The 26,228-nt window shown below is 33.5% G+C and overlaps 1 protein-coding gene across 1 annotated transcript in view; it reads right to left on the minus strand.

Moving 5' to 3' along the window:
• LOC149801429 (uncharacterized) overlaps nucleotides 1–25,974 on the minus strand; it is a 41,355-nt gene extending 15,381 nt beyond the window's left edge. The window contains exons 1-8 of the mRNA XM_089955556.1: nucleotides 25,911–25,974; nucleotides 19,203–19,278; nucleotides 18,561–18,656; nucleotides 16,313–16,411; nucleotides 15,893–15,991; nucleotides 2,822–2,920; nucleotides 1,795–1,893; nucleotides 785–876 (exon numbers count right to left, since the gene is read on the minus strand). Of these exons, the coding sequence (XP_089811682.1) occupies nucleotides 785–876; nucleotides 1,795–1,893; nucleotides 2,822–2,920; nucleotides 15,893–15,991; nucleotides 16,313–16,411; nucleotides 18,561–18,656; nucleotides 19,203–19,217 (599 nt within the window). The 5' untranslated portion in view covers nucleotides 19,218–19,278; nucleotides 25,911–25,974. The remainder of the gene's footprint in view (nucleotides 1–784; nucleotides 877–1,794; nucleotides 1,894–2,821; nucleotides 2,921–15,892; nucleotides 15,992–16,312; nucleotides 16,412–18,560; nucleotides 18,657–19,202; nucleotides 19,279–25,910) is intronic.
• Between the last annotated feature and the right edge of the window lie 254 nt (nucleotides 25,975–26,228).

Genomic DNA, 26,228 nt, shown 5'->3' on the forward strand with positions numbered 1-26,228 from the left:
AAATCTTCCAAAATAGCATGTGATCTTACGACAAGGTAAGTAAAAATAATACGCACCGTTGCCAATGGAGTCCCGATATAAAATCTTTTTTTTATATAACAAAAACAAAAAACAATAATAGTATAATTTTTTAACTGGACATTAATGTTTTTTCTACTTAAAATGCATAACATAACTTGTACATCGCAGTTTTAACCATCACGTTCCAAAAAACTCGTCTCCACCCAAGAAATATTTGAAAAACTACGCCTTGTGCGATATAGTCAGTGTCTGATTAGATAGTCGACATATTCGTCGTCCAAACAATACCAACGTGTTTCTTTAAATCTTCATGTCATTCTTCATCAGACTTGTTTTCGAAAAGTCTTCCTGACTCACATTGTCTATTGTATTCATTTATGTGTTACATGCTTTAAGATCCCGATGACATCGCCCATTTCCATTTCACTTTATGCGTAGGTTTTCAAGGCCAAAAGCGAATATTCTTCGAAGCTTTTATTCCATTATCTTTTCCAGAATATGCCGCTATTCTTTTGAAAATATGTACTGTATTTGTCTACTAAGCAGTATCAATATATTGCTGGTTATCGGAATGTCATCTGTCTATTTAACAATGTTTGATACAAGTCTGTCAACTCAGAAAGAATGGAGTATAAGGAAACGATGTAACGCTCATATCAAAGAAACCACGGTATGATATAGTAGGAACACTTAATAGCTGAAATGCAAAACACGATGCTTGGATTACACAAAGGTGTATATAAAGCAATTTAAATACACCCACCCTGATTGCATGGCGACTGGCAACTCGCTGTATGTTCTAATCTGACGAGCCAGGTCAGGATCTTTGGCATATTCCCCCGGCGTTTTTCCAGACTATGCACAAATAAAAAGTAACAAATGTCAGTATTACATATAATCAGCTGAGATTTCCAGGGAATTTCTATCTCTGTCTCTCAAACATTTATATACAACTAAAACTAAAATATATGATTTTCAAAATGTAGGAAAATTTTGCATGCACAAATATTTTATCTGTTAAGGTACTTTAATACAAGAAACTACTTGATCTCTATTGTCACTTTCATGTCGCGTTTCTTTTACTGTCAAGTTCTTGTAATATCGGCAGTATGAGAAAATTATTTTATATAATTCTTAAACAATTTTGATCCGATGATAACTCTTCCACAAGTTTGTATATTTGATAGTAAAATGCCACTAAGTTTTGATGCATTCATACAGCAAAATGTATTTGTATTGTAATGAGTTTTAGTACAGGAGGACAATATTAAGAATATAACGTCGGACGAAAAATCAGGAATTGTTACTCGCATTGATGGATCTCAGTTTGGACGATATAACAGCACGAGACAGACTGCTCATTGTATCTAATATATCATAATGGGCCCGCCAGCCATAATATGGCCCTTATTAACCATGGTAGTGATTAGACTTCAATCAGCTATTACAGATGTAATGTAGGATCCAATCAAAATGATCGATTATAAATGCGCAGAGACGGTGTGCGAATGTTTAGATGACCTAAGACTCAAAACAGGTTTGTAATAGTGCGAGTTGTGACGAGAGTGGTTCAATTTATGTAAGAGATTTGATGTCGAAATTCTGAATTACAAGAAACGCGCTCATTTCGGTATATACTCTACTTCCATAATTCGGACTTAGAGAATAAAATTTTATCGAAAGTCAGATAAACGAGTTTCTTTATTGCATAGGAAGAATCATATTTGTTTCCGAAATGCAAACATTTTTGGTAAGTAGAAAATTTCCATATACTTTATCCTTCAAGGCTGGATTGGCTCCGTTTATTAAGAGTTCCTCCATAGCTTCCTGTCTGTTGTGCATAACAGCTACGTGTAATGGCGTCTCTCCTTTCTGGAAATAGAAACACATCAAAGGTGTTTGCTCCAAACACTTTATAATAATTTGAAATGAAACATATAATTTACTAAACTAGGGACCGCATATCTGACACATCTATAATGTAAAGAATCTTGTTTTTCAAGCATTATTCTACAGGCTCAGTGAATCTTTCTTCTAGGTCAACATTTGGCCTCAGGAGGTTACAATGTATCGTAGGCAGTATATGTAAAGGCACTTGTAAGACATAATTCGCTATATAATGCTGTTGAAATGGGCGAAAAAATGCTTTTCACAAGAACACACTAAGACGGCTGACCCGGACTAGCCAAAGTGGGTTTTGAACTCGCAACTCTTGGACAGCGAATCGAGCACTCTATCAATGGTTGCTCTGGTGCTCAGCTGAAGAAATAGGCCTGGAAACCGACTCGTGCTCTACATTAAATATTTTCATCTACTATGATAGGCTTACCGTACATATTTTACAAACATCAATACATTTTTAATCCGTATTTATGAAAGATAACTTTAATTCGAAAGAAATTTACAAAAAATGGAAAACTCCCCACAAATTTCTAGTTACCTACTGATCATCTGCAATGTAGTTTACACTAAATCATAATACAGTCAGAAATACCTTAAAATACGTTAGATATTTAGAAAGGAAATGTAAGTAGGAAATAGGAAATAAATAATCAGTTTAAGAACTCCGATTATAATATGAGGAAAAATTCGCACTTATCGATTTGACGTGCATGTAACCAACGTTTCGGATGTATACATTTCTGTGATACTTGCTTTGTTGTTGTCTTTTGTTTCTATTGAAACTTCAGTGGATTATAGCAAAAGACCACTTTAAAAGTTAAGCAGTCACTTGGACTGACTTCACAAACGGATTGCTTACAAACCAGGATATGACATTCGTATCATTAATTGTACTGACGCCATTTTTGTGGTTGACTTTCGTTCCAAGGGTTACAAGCTTCTCAATCATATGCATGGGATGAAACTTCACCGCAATGTGCAATGCCGTGTTTCCGTCCTACAAAAAATAAATGTCCGTCAAAACATATCACTGGTGTATGAATTCTCGAATATTCGTTTGAATGATGAAAAGTGGATACATACCTTTATTATTATTATTATTATTATTATCATTATTATTATTATTATTATTATTATTATTAGTAGTAGTAGTAGTAGTAGTAGTATTGACCTGTTCATTTTACGTTTCATTGGTTTACACTTGTATGAACCGAAAATATAAATTCATATAGCCCTAAGTGCCGTCAAACGTTTTGGAAACATCCGCACGAATGATTGATAAACCTAAGCTCCGCCCTCAGATACTCTCATTGGTTAGCTATACAAAGCATTTTGCAATTTCATTTTTTATAGGCAAAGAGCGAAGAAAAATCTAAAACGTTTAAAAGCTTTAGCAGTAGGGAGGGTGAACAGATATTTTACTGGAACGTCATTTTTGTAAAAATAAAGCTTCATACGACAAGGAACAAAATTAAGGCCAATAACGTCAAAACGAAGCTTCTAATCAGACCAAGAGTTCCTCTAACTGGGTTAGTTATTTTGTTACTTTATCGTTGAAATTCGTGTTTTTCTAAGTTTGTGCGTTCGTTTACCAGCCGAACGTTTCATTGAGGTCGCACCTTCTCTGCTGCTATAAGTATGTGAGTAATTAAATCATTATTATATCAATAATGGAATCTCACACAGCTAAATTAGCTCGTGATCGACTAGAGGCAATTAAAAAATATGCCCTGTTCGTGATGCTGTCAAGCAGCAACTACAAGAGCGTCAGGAGTCTCAGATGGAATTTGCATAAGGTACAGAACAGTTATTTAAACCAATTACGAGGATTAACAAAGGAGTTACAGAGGCTACCAAAGGTCTGCTTCCAACGTTAAAACAAACTGCTGAGCAGACTGAAAAAATAGCAAGAAGAACTAAACAAACAAAAACGATATTTAAAATGAAGTAGATGCTGCTCAGCCTATTAACGTAGATGATAATCAGCTTATTGACATAGATAAAGAAGTACTTGAAGATATTGAACAAGCTCGTATTAAAAGGGTAGTGGATCAAAACAAGAAATAGTTTATGCAATTGGTAAATTTAGCGATGATAGTATTCTCTACAAAAGGAATATTAAAAAGGTAGATTTACCTATATTTGCCGTAGATAGTTATAATGATAGAAAATAATTTTTAAAACCTGAGTACAATATAGTATATTTACGGAAGATCTTCTCGCCTGAGTAAAACTCAGTAAGGCGACTTATCTAAATATGCAACCCTTGATGAGGTCAAAGATTAACTCGCCAATCTTTTGAGTCTTGCAAATGTGGACCAAATTGAAGTCGTTGATTTCAGGATAAGCAAGGATGATTAAAGACGAGTAATATCCCGTTGACAGATATTATTATGTGGGTTCCAGATAGAACCGAAGATACCTTAGTAGTGTTTAATAAAAACGGTAAAATTAAAAATCATATGAATCAGTTCTATCAATCATGGGATAAATTGCTCCACGTATAAGAAGAATTGGATATATTAAGTAAGGCGATCTCAGTATGAGTACAAATACAATTATTAATGTGAGGAAACCAAAATCAGATGATGATGTTGAAACTAAATTATATGCAGACAGCAACAACAGCATGATCAGAACTGAGATAAATGATCATTTATTAACCGCAGGTGATACAATGACTGGTTCTCTCAATATGACTAATAATAAAATTACTGGTCTTGGAAAACCAGAATCATGACATGACGCTGCAACGAAGAAATATGTCGATGATAGCACAATTCCTGTGATGAACTCGTTAATTACAATCAATGATGGAATAGCCACATTTAGATCTGAATACTCTAATTATGTACAAGCGTTTACAGATTTTCGTAGAAAGATAAATAGAGCCATTAAAGATCTTAAGTCCAGATGTTATTGATATTGAACTCTATGACATAAAACAGTTGCCGACAGTGTATTATATACAGTAGCGTCTGGACAAGCTTTATGGTCAGCAGTCAATAGATCCATTAAACATCGCGCTGAAGTTACCGGTATATACAGGCTTTCAGTACTTGGTGTTACAACATATATAGTATCTACTACAATTTCACGGCGTTTTTAACTAACTGGATCCTCTGGATATATGTTAGTTACGTTGAAGCAAAACGACGAGGAAACATTTTTGGTACAACCCGAAGAAAAAACCTCGGCTTGATTTATTATTGGTGTCTTGAATTAGTTGGTAAACTACCACCTACCTTTAAATATAACGTTCACCGTGATGTAGCAGCGCAACATTACAGATACAATCAAGCACGAATATATAGTAAAGGTAAAAAAAAATATTGCAGACGCGTAGTTGTCGTCGACATGCTTGTTTATTCAGTGTCTGCTGTTATTTCTGGAACCGGCGTAATGTTGTCAACAATGACAATGATGACGTCAGCAGTTATAACAGGTTGTGTTTCAGCTGCAACAACAATTGCTGGTATTATTAATATCATTACAAAAAATATGCACATGTACAAACACAAAATTGAATGATTATATGATAAAATTACACACAGCGAGGGCAGCATATTTCAAATTATCCTTGTTATTATCAACAAGTATTAGTGATGGAAAAATATCAGATTTTGAGTTCGGGGATATGATTAAAGTCTACAATGAAGCAATGACTGTGATAGAATCCACGTCTGATTTAAATAATCGGATTTAAAAAATGTCAACTCCGAACGAATTACTACAACAGATTGTCGATAATACAACTCCATCAAAAACTTAACTTCCCAACCGCAATTTTAGCGAAAGAATTACGAGTATGTTACAGCTGGCCAAATATTAGATCAAAATCATTTGATGGATTACCAGCAAATACTCCACCGGTATTTGCAAATAAAAATAAAGATGATGGAACTCCCGATTGGCAAGTTGTCAGAATTTCAACGGGCAGTTATCAAAACGAACAAATCCATGATGAAATTCAGGGTAGAAACAAATCTATAAGAAAATCCAAAAGAGCTATAACAGTTCACGAACCAATTTATCATCTGCGGTAGAAATATATCAGCAAGATTATGGTGTAGATATTTATCAATTGTCAATCAGATCTGTTTTAGGATGGCCAGATATAGCGCAAGAGTATAAAGGACCGCCAGAAGCTCAACGAGATGATTTTTATATTACCGAATTTGCTTTTATATAAATGAACCACAATATCGAAATATTATATGGCAATGGAATCCTGATTTACGTTATATCCCTCCTATTATGCATGATTTTAATCTAAAAACCAGTGTAATTATTGTTTATGAAGAAGGTTTCAACTCACTGGCTAATAAAATTAATGATGAATATATGATTATATCTGCGGAATTATGAGCAGTTATTTAAAATTATAATATTGAATATTCTAATGATTATCTAAAAACGAAAATCATTGAAACAATAAAACATTTCAATCAAATGACATCAGACCTTGATTATGCTAATCAAGCTCTAATTAAACTTATTAATGTTGGCAGTGTTCTGATAAGAAACATAGGAAAAAGAATATATTATAAGCAATTATTTCTTGATCATTATAAATAACTAAAGCATGTTCATTAAATTTTATATTACCAGGCTTTGAAACCAATGAACTAAAAGAAAACCTAATGATCTTTTTAATGAAAACTTTCCTAAAATTGTTGAGTCATGGAGAAAATTAATCAAGCCATCAAATATTCTCAAACATAACAATGATTCGTACGGTGGGGGCAGACATATTTCACCGGAAATTGTAAATATCACATCAACAATCGCAATCAATCTTGTATGTGATGCAATTGATGGCAGTTATCAAATATATATTGAAAACTCTAGTCTGGCTCAAAAAGGATATATTTTATATACATTTACACCACAAGTACTTACTGGATATTTCATCTTACTCTGCTATTATCAAGAATACATTTTAAACTTACTGACCAATCCGGACACTTAATTGATTGAAGAATTGAAAATATGAATATAAATCTGTACGTATGATATTATCGACTTCATGGATATATTCAAATTATCGAAAAGAAATTGTATAAGTCAAGTTAAATTATTTTTTATTTCTTACGTACAATAAAAGTAAGAGGATAATTGACCATGACATTGCCGTAACGTTCATTTTCATCAGTGACGTTGTCAATACTTTCATTTTCAAAATCCCCTTTACTATTTCCACTAATAACTTTGTCATTGTTTTCATTTTCACGATTAGACATAAACTTTTGTAACTGCCTTAGTGCGTGTTAATTTTTGTTTTCGTTTCGTATTCGTGAGCTAATTCTGATCTAATTTTTTTATCACGCCTGAGAGAGATACGAATGTTTTAACTTCCGTATCTTTCACAGTAGCCAAAGATTGGAACATAGCTTGTTGGATGAGCTTAATAAATTTTATTCTACTGATAATGTATACCTATCTTGAAATGTACGTGTTTGCAATGATTCAAAATCACAAATAATTTATTCTAGATCAAGCTGAATTTTTATGCAGATTTAAAAAAAATTAATTGCAGCAAAAATATCGTTAATATTTTCATAATTCAGCATTTTATACAATCTTAGTTCTAAGGACGGCACAAGATTAACTTAATTAACTTAATTCTAAGGACGGCACATAACCCATGGGATCCCTAGATTGCCAAACGACATTCCAGAAGGTTCAGAGGATACATATATAATCTTTATTCTAAGGACGGCACAATTCATATATAATCTTAATTCTAAGGTTCAGTCAGGAAATCCACATAGTGCCATGATAATGGTTCAGTTAGGAATACCACATAGTGTCCATACAGATATTCTTAATTCTAAGGACGGCATATTACATACGTCCAACAGATTTTTGCACCCCCACAATAATTAATCCTGGGAGAGTGCAAAAGAGTGTCCACCACGTGTTGACATGGTGGGAGGGTGTATTTTCTCTGTTGAAGTTCGAGTTTGGGGTGGACCTCCATTTTTAATGAAAATTGTTTTTAATGATAAATATCGCCACCGTCGACAGTATATCGGTCAAGTGATTCGAACGCTGACCCACAAGTATGAAAATCAGCCACGCTATCAATGTGCTATATTCTAACCTTACAGATATATGTTTAAAAATTATTATAAAGTTGCCTATGTTGGATTTCCTAGAGACAATTATTATCAGAAATAAATCTGAATGAGAATAAAATATTATTATTCTAAGTAAATCTACAGCGAGAATTTATTTTCATTTTCCAGAACATACTGTATTACAATAATCGGCACGTACATTTCTGCCCTTGACTCTGTCAAGGTTAAGATACATGTAGGTCTGTATACTGCTTACCTAGAGATCTAAACATAACTCAACTGTATTACACAAGTCTTTGTCAAGGGAGATGAACTTAAGTTTTAGATATCCTTTCACTAATTTGAACTATTAGAAAATTATATTACCTCACTGTTTTTAATTATCACACAGATAGTAAAATTATTATATATTTGTATGATGAAGAAAGATAATAAATAATAGCGCTAAGTTAGTAACGCAGTAACAAACGAGATAACGAGATAACTACCTAATTACTCTACCGGAGAGAACTTAATTTGACAGAGTTATATCCATTCAACAATAATTAAAATTTATCTTTTGTTTATATTTCTTAGAGAAAGCATATCTGGTAATAGTTTCTGCAACATGTTTTCCCGAACGCATTGAAATCTCAAAATATTTTCAAGCTATGTTCATTAATTGAAATATTATTTCTTCACGAACTTTTGTATTTATAGACTTAACAAGTCTTGCAATTTTTGATTGTTTGCCAGTATTTATAAATCCGCTGTTCTGGCTTTGTGTAACGCTGGCAAATTATTTAAAGAGTTATTGAGTCTTTCTACAACAACATGATCGATCACAAGACCGTCTTTGAGTACTCCCCGAGAACACTGGTAGACAAATTTTTGACACAGATGATGTTTATTTCCCTTAATATTGATCATGAGATAACCAGTATTAGTGACATTAACAACTGGCTTTTTTAGTCGATAATTTCTGATTACACCATCACGGGATGCTTCGTAATTCTTAAAGATAGGATGTCTCACAAATTCTTTATGTTCCATTTATATATAAATACTATTATTTGTTTGAATGATTATTTGTCTAAATTATTATTTTTAAAATCTAGCAAGATAATCTTTAACATTTCTTATAACTTTATTATTATTATCAGTGCTATCTTTTTTATCATAATATATTTTCAGTTCTCTGTATTCTTTACCACCACACTGCATACACAACTGCGTGTTTCCTCTAATGCCAAACACCACATTTCAAACACGGTTTAGGTCCTAAACTCCCTCTCCGTACACTTTGTAAATGATAGCCACAGAATTCGTTTACACAACATTTGTCACAAGGAGTTGTAGAGCCAATCATAAGCCATTTGCATCTGTTCTTTGTTTGAATCATTATATATTTATATAATATATCAATTTAAATATATTCTTGCATTAATTATAATATGAACAAATTAACAGAGATTAAGATTAAACCTTTTCAATATAAATTTAATCTTGACAGAATATCCATTGACTTACCGATGCGAGCTCTGGTTGATCCGATGAATAAAAGTTTGATTAATGCTATTCATGACGCAAAGGAATAAAAATTTAGTGAAGATGGTGCATCTCATGTGTGGTCGACGTTTAAAATAATAAGCAACACTGATGGTGTCGACGATGTTATCAATGTTAGAATGAACGACCAACGAGCGGCAACGATTATGAATTATCTCGACAATCGAAGATATTTTTTCAGAGCAAAGTTTATTGTATTAGCAGAAACAAACAATAATACTTGGAGTATCAGTGACAAACGCGGCCCTGTCCTTCATAATGAAACAATTGCCATATTAAGTAAAAATTCCAAATCAGGAATGTTGGCTGCTATTGACACACCGAATTATGAAAGTGCGTATCCTGTAACCGCATTTATAATCTAAAACCAATGAATTTTCAAAAATAAGTTGTGTAGCCGAACGAGTAACGTAACATTTTACAATCGCGATACGGGGAAACGGTTTAACGGATAAAAGCCGTTAAATAATAAACGAGTGGGGAGAAATACCAGAGCATCTGTCAAAGACGTCGCTTTGTTAGGAAAGAAATTAAAATTCCCGATATGAGTAAGAACGATAACCGGAGTGATTTTATACGAGTCAAAATATAAATGGAAAAGAGACGGAACTAAATTAGGTACAATTGTGAGTTATATTGATGGTGCGTCACCGCAGTTTACTCAGTTAAAATCTTCAGTGCTCGCGTACGCTTCCATAAATCTATTATTCAAGATAAATAGAGTTTCTGAGTTTACTGTCAGAGTCGCTACGGATTCATTTTATATCAACAAGAATACTGGATTATTAGAACATCTTCATATCGGCACTCATGCATCATGGGGTGAATGGAGAATAAATAAAAAAAATATACTCAATTATTCTGAATCCGTCGACTTTGAAATTAAGGGAATTTATTGCCCAAAAAATCAAATATCAAAATTATCATCTGCACCATCGGTATTTGATCTTCTAGCTAGACATAAAACAATTTATCTCAATTGGCTTATAGGTTCTGGTAAAACAACTCGTGTGATTGAATTATTTAGGAATTGTGTTATAGTTGTATTAACACTTACACACAGACTCGCAAGAGAAATGAGAGAAAAAATATGAAATCATGTACATATCATAATTCTTTTGATGGAAGGGAGATAAATGGACTCCTGAATGAATGGGAAAAAATATATTCCAAGGATTATTTTTTAGGATGAAATATGCACTGATTCATTAGAAATTTTACAAATATTTCTTGATTGGTTACTGACAAAAATAGTGCTGTAATAATGTGTGGCGATCATGGTCAACACCGCCTTTTGTTGGACTGTCTCCACACAAATGGCTGAGGACTTTTATAGATTATTATGAGGAAATAACTGATGATCATAGAGCACTTGATCCAGAATTCAAGATATTAATCAGACTACAACGGAATAAAATTCAATGTGAAATAATTTCAGAAAATCCTATTAACAATTATTGGAATTTATTGACTACCAAATGATTTGATAGTGGCAAGTACAAAGATAGTTTTTGATACACTTATTTATGTTACATAAAGAACAATTTTCAAATCTACCCGTACCATTGTGTTATAGACCAGCAGATACGCGACGACAAAATATCGACGCTGATATACCAGGATCGTCAGAAAAACAAAATCTTGTATTAAATGATATTGTTTTAGTTCCTGTCAGTGTTGTTGAGTGCACGTTAACTATGGACAAAACTTCATGGATGCTAGGATACGCAATGACGATTCATTCATCACGAGGATTAACCATCTCTGATACAAATGTTTGGATCGTCGATGATCGTGTGGTCAAACTTAGTTTATCTCGCAGTGTCTCGAGTCAGAAGAATATCTCAGCTGCGGAGAATTGTCATAAACTTCACAGAAAATAATAGCTAATTCAGAAACCATTGCTGCCAATGGCGATGATATAGCAAGAAAAAAATTAGTTGTAAACAGTGTGACGCTGAATTTATCACGACATTAAAACAACAACGGAATAATCATTGCGCGATCTGTAACACAGTAACGTTGTGGCAATATTAAAAAAATAACCCAAGACAATTTACCGTAGACAGTATTAATAGTAATTTTGGTCATACACATGAAAATATTATGCTGACCGCTATTGAGTGTAATCGACGTCTAGGTGCTAGTTTACAAAAGTGAATGCGGTGGTAATTGTCTGTCTTCAGGAATTACTTGTAATTGTTCACGTACAAATCCACGTAGAGGAGCAGTTAAAACTAATCTGTATATTGAAGGTCTACCATTATATCTTACCATGCTGGATATTTAATGTGTCGTAATATTCCAAATAGGATCAGTCAATGTTTTTTTTAACCACCTTCAAGTTCACCGAGTTCATATAAATATCTTAAGTAACATTACCTAATACTGGTTGTTTTGAAAATTCATGTCGTTGTATTGGTATATGTTTTTTTTTTGTAATTGCATTAATAGGTTTTATGGCAGTTGTTCGACTAATTTCATTATTTAACACATTTATCACACTTGGTAATCTTGCAACCCATTTGCGAGATCTCATATCTTTCTGAATTATTTACTTTGCATATTGATATCCAAATAACCTATCAGCAAGTGTTCTATTAAATCGTTCAACAATTCCCTGATCACGATGAATTGCAGTATTTTGACATTATGTTTTTTCATCAGAGATGATACTGCACCAAGAAATTCCTTGTCAGGATCAGCCTGTAATAGTTTGTTGCCATCGCAAGGGTCCTCATTGATAAATTTGTTCAAAAGCAGAAGAAACTTCAGTTGCTGTTTTAGTTGATATTGGTTCTGCTTTCTTATATCCTCTAGCAACATCAATGACAGTTAACGCGTATTTGTATGTAAGTGATTGACGTCTTACAATTTTAATAGTATCATGTGGTAAAAATAAAATATCTGCTTGATGAACTTCATTAGGAGTGCTGACATCAAAATGTGCATGCGGAATTTTTTAGGTGGTGGTAAATAAATTTGTCATATTGCCTGTCGTGCTAACTATTTTGCAGCAACAGAACGTGTTACATTTGCTGCATCGGCAAGTTTACTAATCGCTGCTCTACCTTTCCAATATCCTCCTGGGATATAATAAATCGATTCCTTTATTTTATAATAATCGGTTGATTAATTACCGGCTCCGAATAATAATTTACCTTTCATATCAGATCCTACCAACCAATTAGCTAATGATTCTCTAACAGATTTTTAAAAAAAATGGAATTTAACGAGTGAATCAACTTGACATCTGCAATATGTTTTTCTTGCAGATCTTTACTTTTATAAGCTACATCATGAACGTGACATGCTTGATCAATAGCATTTATTTGATACTCTCCAGGTTTTGGTTGATCTCGCTCGTCAAATCGAATATCATGTCGGGTTCCAGGACCACAATAATTATATCCAGGAAGATGTTTTTCTCCTGGCTATTTAGCCCATGGAGTTCCTGGTAATTTTTCTAATGAAGTAGCGATAACACCACCAATTTTATTATTAGAAATAAATTTATATATATTTGTGCCACATTTTACACATTTACCTGTAAGTGCACGCTTTTTTTTTTTGTTATCATTGCTGTTAGTCCACTTGTGGGGGTGGATGCTCTGCATTGAACACAATATAAATCCGTATTATTTATTATATTTGTATAACATGGATGTCATTGATTTCTCAGCAACACGAAAACAAGAACCAGTAAAACATATTTCAGCATTACCGAATTCCATCAGAATGATAATAATAGGTCCATCCGGATCGGGTAAAACACAATTATTACTTAATTTGATAATGAGATGGCTCAAATGGATAAGTTGTATTTAGTAGCCCGTCAGTTGATGATCAGAGATGTTACAATGTACTTAAAGATTTTAATGAAAATGCAAAATTGTTGGACGAGGATGGTGATGACATTATTAATTTTATCACCGATATTGATGAAGCCCCATCTGTGGATGTCCTTGATGGTTTTATTAATAATTTAGTAGTATATGACGACGTAATGCTGGACAAACAATCAAATCCAGCAAGAATATTTTCTCAAGGCAGACATAAAAATACTAAGGTGATTTATTTTACTCAGCGATACACACAAATACCTAGAGGGATCAGAAATAACTGTAATATTTTAGTTGTGTTTAATGGAGTTGATACACATACTCTGCGAAATATTCACCAGACTTGGTGTAGTGGGGATATGGACATGATTAGATTCAAAAACTTCTTTTCAAAAGCACAATCTACTCCACACGGATTTATAACAATAAATTTACATGATCCTCGATCGCGATATTGTATAGGCCTTGATAAAATATTGGGTTGAAATATTGATTTAATGACTCATATATTTATAGCAACAGAGAGAGTGCGACCTCAATGAAACGTCCGGAGGGTAAACAAACGCACATACAAATTTAGAAAAACACGAATTCAACGATAAATTAACAAAAAACTAACCCAGTTAGAGAAACTCTCGATTTAGTTAGAAGCTTCGGTTTGACGTTATTGGCCTTATTGTTGTCGTTGTCGTAGGAAGCTTTATTTTTCAAGGTCTGTTCACCCTCTCTGCTGCTGCTTTGAAGAAATATATGATGTTACGTCTTTTCTCAGTGACGTTATGTGGAGAAAATGACAAGATGCTTTACAATACAACCGACGAACCAGATTAGGTGTGGCGAAACTTACGCATCGCATGTGACCTCGTTAACATGCATGAATGAAACTTTTGTAGACATGATTCAAATATTAACGATTGGCAACGATAGACAGATAAATGTTTTAAAAATCGATGAAGGTATATATTCCTAGATATTTTTTTTAATACTTTTTGGAATAGGCTCTTGAGTACGACATGGGTACGGAATGTCGTCCTGTTAAGTTTTCTCACTTTTCATTTTCATAATACATACAACTCAAACACCCACCCACCCTACTCTCCACTACATATCTCTCTCGTTATGGTCCAACAACATGCGCTATAAAGTTTGATACGCCAGAGAAGCGAAACAAACTGGCTAATTCCAAACGTGAATTTCTGACCTAACACAGAAAGCAAGTCTAGCCGTGTTATTTGCCAAATTCGCAGCTTTGAGATGTCCAAATCACTCTCCCATCTCTACAAGTGTGTGCATGTGTGTGTATGTTTGTGTGTTCGAATAGCACACTACTTTTCTTTTCTTATGCCATGATAATTGGACACAGCAGTCCAGCATTCATTGAATTATATTTTCATTAGATATATTTCTTTCCTCGAGAAACCTTTAGATTTATTTAGCCACCCACCAAAGAAAAAGAAGAAAAACATCGAAAACAACTCTCTCTCTCTCTCTCAATGCATTATCATTTCTGAGTACTCAGATATTTATTACAGAACTATTAAAATCACACATTGCATGCATGGGTGTATCTCCTATTTTAAAATGTATATCTTGATGTCAAATCCATAAACAGTGGCACATATCAATATAAATAACCGTGTTATTCTCTTATCTTAAATGCTGGAGTTATGTGTCTCTGTATTGCGTACTTAATTTTTGTCCGTGATTGATAGCTGTGAATGGAATTTTGCATATCTTACTTGTGTCATCATTGTAAATGGTAAGCGAACTGAATAGTAGAATTTGAGTTCAAGGGATAGTGGAATTTTCCACGGAAATGGTTAGTTTCCCAGAACATTCTATTGCGACTTTTTGTCAAGTGAGAATGTATATAATGAGGTCCTGGTAAATAAGTATTCATTTCTGTTTTACGATCAGTCTGTGGAATCATTTACAATTATATTCAGATATAATTGGAACATTTTTTTACATCATTCATTGGAATTACAATGTGCTTTTATAGACATTTTGGAATTAAACGCCACATTGGGTTTGCTGAGAAATCATTCAAACACATTCTCGATTGTATCACTGTAGTACATCAAGACATTCAAGACTAATTAATTCATTCGGAACAATCTTTACTTTTGGACGTGATATGACATTATTGATTATTTGGGATTTAATTCACAGTACTGTAATTATATCTTAAGTTTTCACTTTATAACTTAGATAAATCAATTATTTGTTAATTTGAATAAACATTTTAGTTTCGCTTTCTTCTGCGTATAGTTTATGACACAGAGTCTCAACACTGGATTACTGTCATACCTTAAATGACAGAGCCTGGCGGCCAGTCTAAGATAGATTTCTTTTTGCTGCTTATTATGATATCGCAAAAGACGCATATTATGGAAATTTAGCGCCGCTATTTCTGAAAAATATATTTATATAAGTTCAGGTTTTGCATATATACACCTGACACCTTTGTTTGTCTTTATGTCTCTATGTGTGTACCTGATTGTCCAAATTGGCGTCAGCTCCATTTTTGATGAGAAGTTCAACTATTTCAAGGTGCCCCTCACGTGCCGCGTAGTGCACGGCACTGTTTCCATTCTGAAAGAAAATCAGGAATGAATGATAATAAAATTTGTATTTTCTAGTCATCTGAGTTCGACTTTTTTTCAAAAATTGCTTGATCACTAGTGGAACAAAAATAACATAAATGCTGCTAAATACAGCTTGTGGTTAGTCGACGATGAATGAGTTATCTACTAAAAATAGATTCAAGCACCATTTAGTGTTATATCTTCGATTGTCTTAAAAGTTATTAATGCAAATGTCACATCTTAGAGAAAATAATGTTTACATACTAAATAAAAATTGTCAGCATTATAGCATCATAGATTAGTATCAAAATTATCTATGACGTCCTACTTGATTCGTTGAGCTGGCCGACATTCCTTTCCTGATAAGCTTTGCAACGACGTCTTTCATTCCAGTCCTGGCGGCAAGATGAATCAAATTATACCCATTCTGGTCATGAAATACACAAGGCGCAATTTGTTATTTACAATATAATGTATGCGTTTCGAAATGCATCAACTCAATTTTTGTTTTAAATTTGGATTTTAGAACAATTTTCTCCGGCTTAATGAAGTAGTTTTATAGTTTCTTCTATCGTCTTGATCACCTCATCCTATCATCTGAATTAGGCCACCTTAAAGATAGAAGAAACGAAAAACTCAGAAGCAGCCTCCGAACTAGGATGGGCGACCACATACCTTTCAAGAGTAGACAACAATGACCTGACGAGGGAAGTAACAGAAACAAAAGCAAAGATGGTTTATTTGTTTATAGGACAATAAACATAATTTGATCAGTTGTCATACACATGATGGGTTGAAATAACATCTGGGTAATAAAAACCATATTTGGTATCAGTCGAGAAAAGGTGCATACTAAGTTATCGTTACACTCGGGTCAGTATCAAATAATATCATTGGTTGCAATAAGTCTGTGATCCATCTGTCAACCAATGAGAGTTTCACATTTCAAATCCCCATTCAGGTAGTACTATACGCATTGTATCCAACAAAGAAAATTGAAACTGGCAATAGATTATATATATATATATATATATATATATATATATATATATATATATATATATATATATATATATATATATATATATATAACAAATTATTCTCTAAATAAAGATAGTTTCATAGAGTGACTTTAATTTGTAAGTCCATTTGATTTCTCCACTCTACTTTGGACATTTTTCTATTGTGTTCCAAATTACTTGACCTTTTTATTGACTCATTGACAATAAGTACCTCTACAAATAAATATAGTCATTATTCGCTAATTATGGAAATCGTATGCTAAATTCTACCAAATGTGTTGTTCATTTTGTACTGGCATATTCTTTCCGATCTTTTTGCATTATATAGATGGAACCTCACGTGCGGCCTGACATGCAATATCTCACGTTACTACGATTGTATGAACAGCGATAGGAACCTCTATGTTCTTATCATGTGATTGTTTCATTTTATTACATGACCTGTTGCGATCACATTGTACACAAAATATCAAGTACGTTCCTATTTCCATAGTCACTAGTGCATTATTTAGTATTAATCAAGATAAACTACAGTTGCTAGACGTTTACATCCTCAACATTTTTCAATGATCGACCTAGCTAAAGCTGTTCATTACGAAGCCCTAGTAGATAAAGCTGTTGTTGCAAAAACCTGCTTGTCATCGTTTTATTTTTGGTTATAAAAGGAAAAACATTATAGATCATAACTGATTACTTTGCTTTTTCCTGTCTAATTTGTCCTCAGGGACAATATTGGGCTTTATATATATATATATATATATATATATATATATATATATATATATATATATATATATATATATATATATATATATATATATATATATATATATATATATATATTCATATTCTGCGCAGTTTATTACATAAAACTGATTTATTCTTAGACAAAGATGTGGTTAAATTTAATTTTAAGATTAAGATTGAAAATAAGTCGTTGAAAATAGATGCCATTTTAAAATGGAGATTAAGAACATCCTAGCACTACTGATATTCAGCTATTTCGAGGGCCTGTAATTTCAATTGCAAGCATTGATTTTAGCGATCGTGTTTATGCAAGGATCAACCGGAGCTGATGATATTAATCCTAAGATTTTAAATTATGTAAGCTAGTACACAACCCTTCGACAGCCTATAGGAGATCCTTACTAACATGTAACAAAGATAAAATAAGTTTGAACATAAGTGGGTTGCGTGGTTTCAACCATGTCAAAACTGGGGGATGTGCGATGTAGATGCCACATCGACGTGTAATGTTTTATTCTGAGAGAGAGAGAGAGAGAGAGAGAGAGAGAGAGAGAGAGAATGTAATAACCTCATACAAGCATTTTTCCATGACTCGCGCATTTCCTTGTATATGAATGTATTGTATGCTGAATGCGGAACACACTAAAGAAAAATAAACATTTACCCCAATTAAGAAAGAAACAAAGAAGGAAAGAAAGAAAGAAAGAAAAGAAAAGAAAGAAAGAAAGAAAGTTAGAAAGAAAGAAAGAAAAAAGGAAAGAAAGAAAGAAAGATGGGAAAAACAAAGAAAAGATATGAAATATTTACCTTGATAACAAAGAAATCCACTTCTTCTTCCAGAATAGCAACAGCTTTCTCTGTGGCATCAGTTTCAATAAAGTTGAAGAGTTGGTCGGCTCTCTCCTATAAATAAATTTTCAACAAATACGCTTCATATGTTAGAATAGTCTCGTGGCATTCAGCCGTCCTCGGGAAGCAGATTAAGAGAAAAGTCACCGTCTTGAATTGCTTAGACTCAAGGAAGCACAGGCAGACTACATGCCCATATCAATAAGCATGCACCAGCGGTTTTCCTTGTCTTGATCGTGGTATATTCTTTCAAACATTAACAATGAATAAATACATTTGAGAAATAACAATGTTTAAAGAGTCATTAATTAAAGTGGTACAGTCACTGTGTCAGTATTGCTGATCACATGGAATTATAAAGAAACAACGTGTTTGCATTCAGATCGTACGTTTAGAGTATCCACGTGCTTCGGATACCGCAGTTACATGGATTGCATCACAGCGACATATTGCGCTACCAGATACCGCAGTTACATGGATTAAATCAAAGCGACATTTTGCGCCTCCAGGTAACGCAGTTACATGGATTACATCAAAGCGACCTATTGCGCTTCCAGATACCGCAGTTAACAAATAAATTGTACGGATTTAATAAAGTACCTTTGGATTGGCCATACTTCAGTGTAGAGAAGAGATGTCTTCCGAGTGTTATTTGTTGATAAGATCGAAACAAATCCTGAAATTAAATGAATTCCAAATAGGTAAAAATACAAATCTTAAATGAAATGGACTATTACAAAATTAAATGGTCCTTTGTTCAGCATTAATTGTTAAAATAAAATGTATCCCACCAAACCCAATACCCCCCCAAAATCCCAAACCAAAACAAAGCAAAATCCCCCAAAACCATATCAACAAAATTATCTTACTTACTATACCTTTTGCTGCGTAAACCAATCAATACACAGTGAATGCTTGCGTAAACCAATCAGTACACAGCGAATGCTTGCGTAAACCTTTCAGTACACAGCGAATGCTTGCGCAACTAATCATTACACAGCGAATGCTTGCGTAAACCAACCAATGCACAGTGAATGTTTGCATTGTTGGATTGAACAAGTTTCTTTAACCTATATATACTAGCGACAAGTGACCAGTTTTAACTTGCAAATTCGTAATATTGATGTCCAGTAGTTATAGGATAACTAATATTGTCATTTGCATTGGGTATTCAATCAAAGCCTTTCCGAAATCGGAGGACAAAAACGTACTTATCCGTAATACGATCTGATATGATCACAGGAGTTCAATATCTTTGGATACTGCGTATTCTAACGTTATACACTTGTATAGATGGAATCTGTGTCGCATCTTTTAAGTATTAGTTTCATACTTACCATGTTCTTCTTTTTCCTGATTGTCTTCCAAGGAAAATATGTCTGATACTTGTTATCCGTAATATGTTGATTGGTAGGCTAATTTATTGGTTGGTTGGTTGGTTGGTAGGTGTTTTTGTTGTTGTGCTTAACAGCATATCAAAATATGGAAGGCTATATCACAGCATGGTGGTGGGTGTGTTAATGGAGTAAAGGGACATGCTTAGGAATAAGATGGGAGGCTTGCCACGCAATTGTCTGAGAAAATGTATACAGATTACAAGTGGTTGTAGGTGGCCGTATTTATGCATGTTAAATTTCATGAAAAACAGCAGTAAAAGATAAGTAAGATCCAGGTATAGGAACTGTGTGTAACTGAGTTAACATGCCCCTCATTGGAATAATTACCCCCAAATCCCCTTGTGTTCCATTCCCATTAACTTCTTGTAGTTTTCGAGTAAAATGGCAAACTGGTGCTTGATTCAACTTGTAATACAGAACAGTGAAGTAATTCATTTCGGATTGTAAACGACGGATTTAATAGGTATGATTCAATGTCTTCAATAACATATAACTCAACATGGACGGAGACAACAAGAAGTGATGCAAAGGTCACACAGAAAGAAGCATACCACACGAAGGAGAACAAAAATCAAAACTTCGTCCTCTTCGCTATGTTCCCAGTTTGAACGGAATAACCTTTTGACGGATCTGCATTAATATCATGCGAAAGAAATTTTCATAAAATGTATAGGATTTTAAAATAAAGACATAAGGGCTTGTATTATTTATTACACCGTGAACCGTTAGTGGTGGGGTTTTTTCATTCGCTTTTCACAGCACGTCCTGTTGACGCTCAAATATGGCGAATACTTTAACTTAACCTAATTAAGTATATCCTAAATCGGGTCACTGGCATCTCACCTCTGTCCCCATGGGCATGTGACAAAGTGTGCCAGCATCTTCATGTGGGTCGTTAGGTTTTCCCTGGTTTTTTTCCGGACTCTTCCTAACCCAAATAAACTGGCCTCCTATAAAGTTCTGCAAAAGTGCAATTGACCCCCTAAAACCGAAATTGTTTTCCTAAATCGGCATGATCCGCTGCCACTTATATAACTATATACTTCTTTGGAGAAAAAGAAAGAAAGAAAGACACCTAGAGCAAGTGGAAAAAGATTACATGATAATGAGTATTGAGACCACATGTACGTACTAGGGAGTCACTATGGCTCAATTTTTAGCGTGAATCGCACTCTGTTGAGCACGGCCTCGAATCCCATCATCATTCGCGTCCTCGAATAACGTACTTCACTCTAATTGCCTCAGAATTAATTAACCAACTTTTGTTGCTGTGCCATAAACACCAAACCAAATTAAGCCGTAACATGTTTTTCGTATGGTGAAAACCATCGCAATAGTCATTAAGTAACGTGCAATATATATATATATATATATATATATATATATATATATATATATATATATATATATATATATATATATATATATATATATATATATATATATATATATATATATATATATATATATATATATATATATATATATATATATATATATATGTATGTATGTATGTATGTATGTATGTATGTATGTATGTATGTATGTATGTATGTATGTGTGTGTGTGTGTTCTCAAACATGTAGAAGACGGGTGCAAGTTATTGTCAGAAAGTGAATGAAAACACAGGGTTCTTTATTATTAACTTCTTGGACGAGATTGTAAAATTAAATGTGCATACACCAACTTACTCTTTCCGACATCGATAGAGTCGAAAGGATGATAGCGAGAAGACAGAATTCCCTAGGTCAGTCGTGCAAATATTACAAAGTCAAGGTGTATGGGTACATAATTAAAACAAAGACAAACATTGTGTTTGTACTGGCCACTTTCGTGACTTTGTATTGAACATAAATGATATTAGTGATCCAAAAATTTGCTATGTATTTACAGCATAACATAACTATTTGGACAAAGTCTAAAGAATAAATGTGCTAAGAAACTGAACAATGAGACAGCGTATAATACAGAAGGTTTTTGAGGCTACGACCTCCATAAACAGAAATACAGCAAACAGAGCTTGCTGCATTTCTGGTAGATTATATTCAGATATATATATAGTAGCGAGAAGCTACTATCAAGCTTTCTCACGTACCCACACTGGCCGAGACCGAGACTCGAACCCTCGCAGACAGAGGTGAAGATGGCAGTGATCCGTCCCGGTGAGCTCTTTAGACTACTCGGCCACTCGGTGTCCCCGATAAAGTTGATAAAACTGATGATTCCTTTTATTTATGGTGACGGACAGTTGTGTTGGGTTTTAAATGTTCTGCCAATATCTTTACTTAAAAAGGATCTACAGGGTTTTGTTTTATATGTACTGTGACTGGATTCGTGCCAAGAAAGTATGGGTGCAGGCATGGTTCCCTACAGTCATTTTGAAAGATACGAGTCTTATGCTTGTCATCCAGTACTACCACCTGCAGTTACGTTAAGCACATTTATTATATGGTATTGACGGCTAATCAATACATTTGTTGGGGAGGATTATATAAAAAGACTTTACATGTATTTAAGACACATGATCGATGTGATTTTAGATAATACGTCCTTTTAAATGGTAACATATTCTTGGAGTACTAGTCTTTACGAATAAGGGTTGTAATCCGTGTATGTATGTATGTATGTATGTATGTATGTATGTATGTATATATGTATGTTCGAGGATCGTGATATCAACTAAAGATCGTGATATCAATAAAATAATAAAAGAAAACATTAGTGATAGTTTCCAAAGAAAATCAGGTTTCAACAATTGTTTTGCCAAATATTTAAGCTATTGTGATGTATATTTCATTTAATTGTTTGCTTGTTTTTTTATTTTTTTATTTCATTGCATGCTTATGTAATGTAACATTGTATGCTAGACTTGACCTTGTCTAAAACTGAGATCATTTCTGCTTGATCTGATTGATTTATTTTATTTGTTTATTTCACTTTATCTCATCAACTAATACATAGCTAAATTATTCCCTATGTTTATGAGCTTTATATCAGAATTATTATTAACTGAATAAGTTAACCAAACTGAACTTTACAGGTTATTGTTTTGATGTTGTAAACACCAGGATCATTCTAGAAGGTTATGTTCCATTAGGTAATTTTTATTTTTATTTTTTATATATATTTTTTTAATAAAATGTTAATTCTGACCTGAGGTCAGGTAGAGAACTATATACTATTGTAATTGTGAGGACTTGGTCATTTGTGTTTTAACATATAGCACTTTTAATTTTTTTATATGTTGGGACCAGGAGTTTTGGACTGGAATATTTTTTGCTCAAATTATTGAATTTAAGTGATTATTTTCTCTGGAAATACAAAAGTGCTCTGATAAAATTCTTGGATAGAAACATTCACTGGAATTTATACTGAATTCAAACCTGTGATTATATTAACGTGATTCAACAAAAGACTGTTGACATGTCAGCACTCCATAAGCTATAACAAGCACGTCATCGCCTTCAGTTTTGGGATTTTTTATGGACTTTTTCTGAATTTTATTGAGGACTTTTAATTACAAGCACTTGTGTCTGTAATTGTCGGATTATTATGAGATTTAATTCGCAATACCGTAAGTTGACCTTTCTCACTTTGTATTCTATAAAAATAAATATATTAATTAAATTTTCAAAGCCTGTTGTCTTTCATTCTTTTCTGTTACTTATTATGAAATGTACGTCTGAGTCATTAAATAGGTCAAACTGTGTTCTTAGATATGAAATATACCCTCTATGAGGGGAACATAGAACCTGATCCTACTTCAAACTAACATAATTGCACAAGTTTCTGTTGCCATCAAGCTGCTACTCTCAGTACGTAGTAAAACACAAATCTTATCATCCACCCAATGCCCAAACTTGCAACAGATCATTCGGAGCAATGGACACTAAATCGAATCTTCCAAGCATATGACGATCAATTTCAGGTAGTTACTATGATTGCATACAGTAGACCTAACGTATCAAAACCCATTGTTGTGTGTTTTTGTATAGAATAGCAGTCATCTCGCTGTCACTCTGTCTTTCTCTGTCTCTGTCTCTCTGTGTCTCTCTCTCTCTGTGTCTCTGTCTCTATCTATCTATCTATCTATCTATCTATCTATCTATCTATCTATATATATATATATATATATATATATATATATATATATATATATATATATATATATATATATATATATATATATATATATATATATATATATATATATATATATATATATATATATATATATCATGCTATTTTAATTGGTGTATTCGTTGATAGGTTTGTTAGGTTTATGTGATTATTTGTCAGAATATGGGCAGAAATTATATCTCGCACCAAGTAATTGTTAAATTATGCTATTTGCACTAAAACTTAATCATTTGACTTTAAGGTAGCAAGGATGAGTTTCTTTTTCAGGACATTCCCACTTGCCAAGCAATATGATATAGGAATAATTATGCATTTAAGCGTTTAGACCATGCTTTGTGCTTGGTGACATGAAATACCGATCTATACCTTAGAAAAGCATAATGATGAATAATTCAAATGTGAAGCGAGTAAAAACAGGCAAGTGTGAAATTAGAGTCTGACGACTGCGAAGTTAACTTGACTGAAGAAAAATGATGACATATTAGCGTGTTTAAGAACCTGTTAATTGACAATAATGTTGTTCTGAGGTCATTTGAAATAGGGGGAAATTCAATCTCGAGCTAGGCACACGCATATATTCCATATTGTTTGTCTAGCTCAGTCGTGAATTGTGCTTTGACCCATGGCGTGTTACAAGAATAGTGTTTAGAGGCATGGTATGATAATGAATATATGTATGTTATTATTGTCCATTTCTTTTAAAAGCTAAAAGCATGCTTTCTGATGCTGCAACTGGAGGGAAATGTGTACTCGTAAATGAAGTGCCAAAATATTAAAATATGATATGATATGAGAGAGAGAGAGTTTGTATTCAAACGCGTATTGATTAATGTGTACAAACCTGAACAATCCTTGCAACAAGAGGCACAACAAAACACACTTAATAACATGAAATGTAAACGGTCATGCTAAATAGTGAATACAAATGTTGATATTTTTTAAAACATAATCAGATGCACACAACCTGACCCGACACTACCTTACCTAATTTGGTACGACATAACAACAGGGTGTCCATTGAAATGATACAATAATATAAGATAAAATGACATAACATCATTTAACAATTCAACGTAACGTAACGTAAAGTAATATTACCTAACGGTATTTATCGCAAAGCGGCGTGGCGTAGCACAAAACTGCATAGCGTCAAAGAAAATAATAAAGAACCATAAGATAACATTGCTCAATACAACTTTACCCTACCGAATGCAGAGCAATGCAGTGAAACCGCGTCAGATTGGTTTGGGGCCAAAACGCCAGTAAATCAGAAAACAAGAAATATTCTAAGCTGCGAGTGTGAGTTTACCAGAACGAATCTCAAAAGTTTCACATGACACTTGATAATGGCTACGAGAAGTGATGACCAGAACAAAGTTATGTCTGCTGCATCCCACGAGAACAAGCTTTGCTGCGTTTGTGTTTAATGAAAAAATAATTAAGGATGCTTGTTTGCAAAAATACACATTCTGTCCTTCCAACTTACTAATGAACCCACCCATCTACCCAGCTCTTCACACGTCTTGCAACCTACCATCTGTAAACCATCAAGTTCTCATTCTAACTGCAGACCACACCACCTGCCTACTTGCTGTACGGACTATACATAAATATAGAAACAGACCCCCAAAAATGACCCAAGAAGCAAAGTCGAAAGATTTCATTAACTGGCCAATATGACAACTGTATGAAAGGTGAACTGACTGGAATATAATAATAAATCGACAATGCACACATAAATTAATACATAAATATATATTATTTTTCCTACCTCCACTGTCTATGTTTGCTGACACTGCGCATATCTTATAATTGCTGCACGAAGAAGTTTAAATACCCACCGGATAAATCAATATTACGCACTTAAATTACAATCCGTGTTGCGAATGTTCCTAGTGATCATAAGTAAACGAAACATTCATTTGATTGCGATGTGATCAATAATGTACAGGTATAGATACAGAACGTTACCATGATATTTTGCAGAGGAATCATTTTATTTGCGTCCAAGTTTCGTTTGTTTGCTTGTCTGTTTGTTTGTTTTGTTTCTTTGTTTGCTTGCTTATGAACAAGGAGTACACCCAAAATG

Source organism: Sinohyriopsis cumingii, chromosome 4 (genome assembly GCF_028554795.1).
Source record: "Sinohyriopsis cumingii isolate HCF-2022 chromosome 4, ASM2855479v2, whole genome shotgun sequence".
Lineage (NCBI taxonomy): Eukaryota > Metazoa > Mollusca > Bivalvia > Unionida > Unionidae > Sinohyriopsis > Sinohyriopsis cumingii.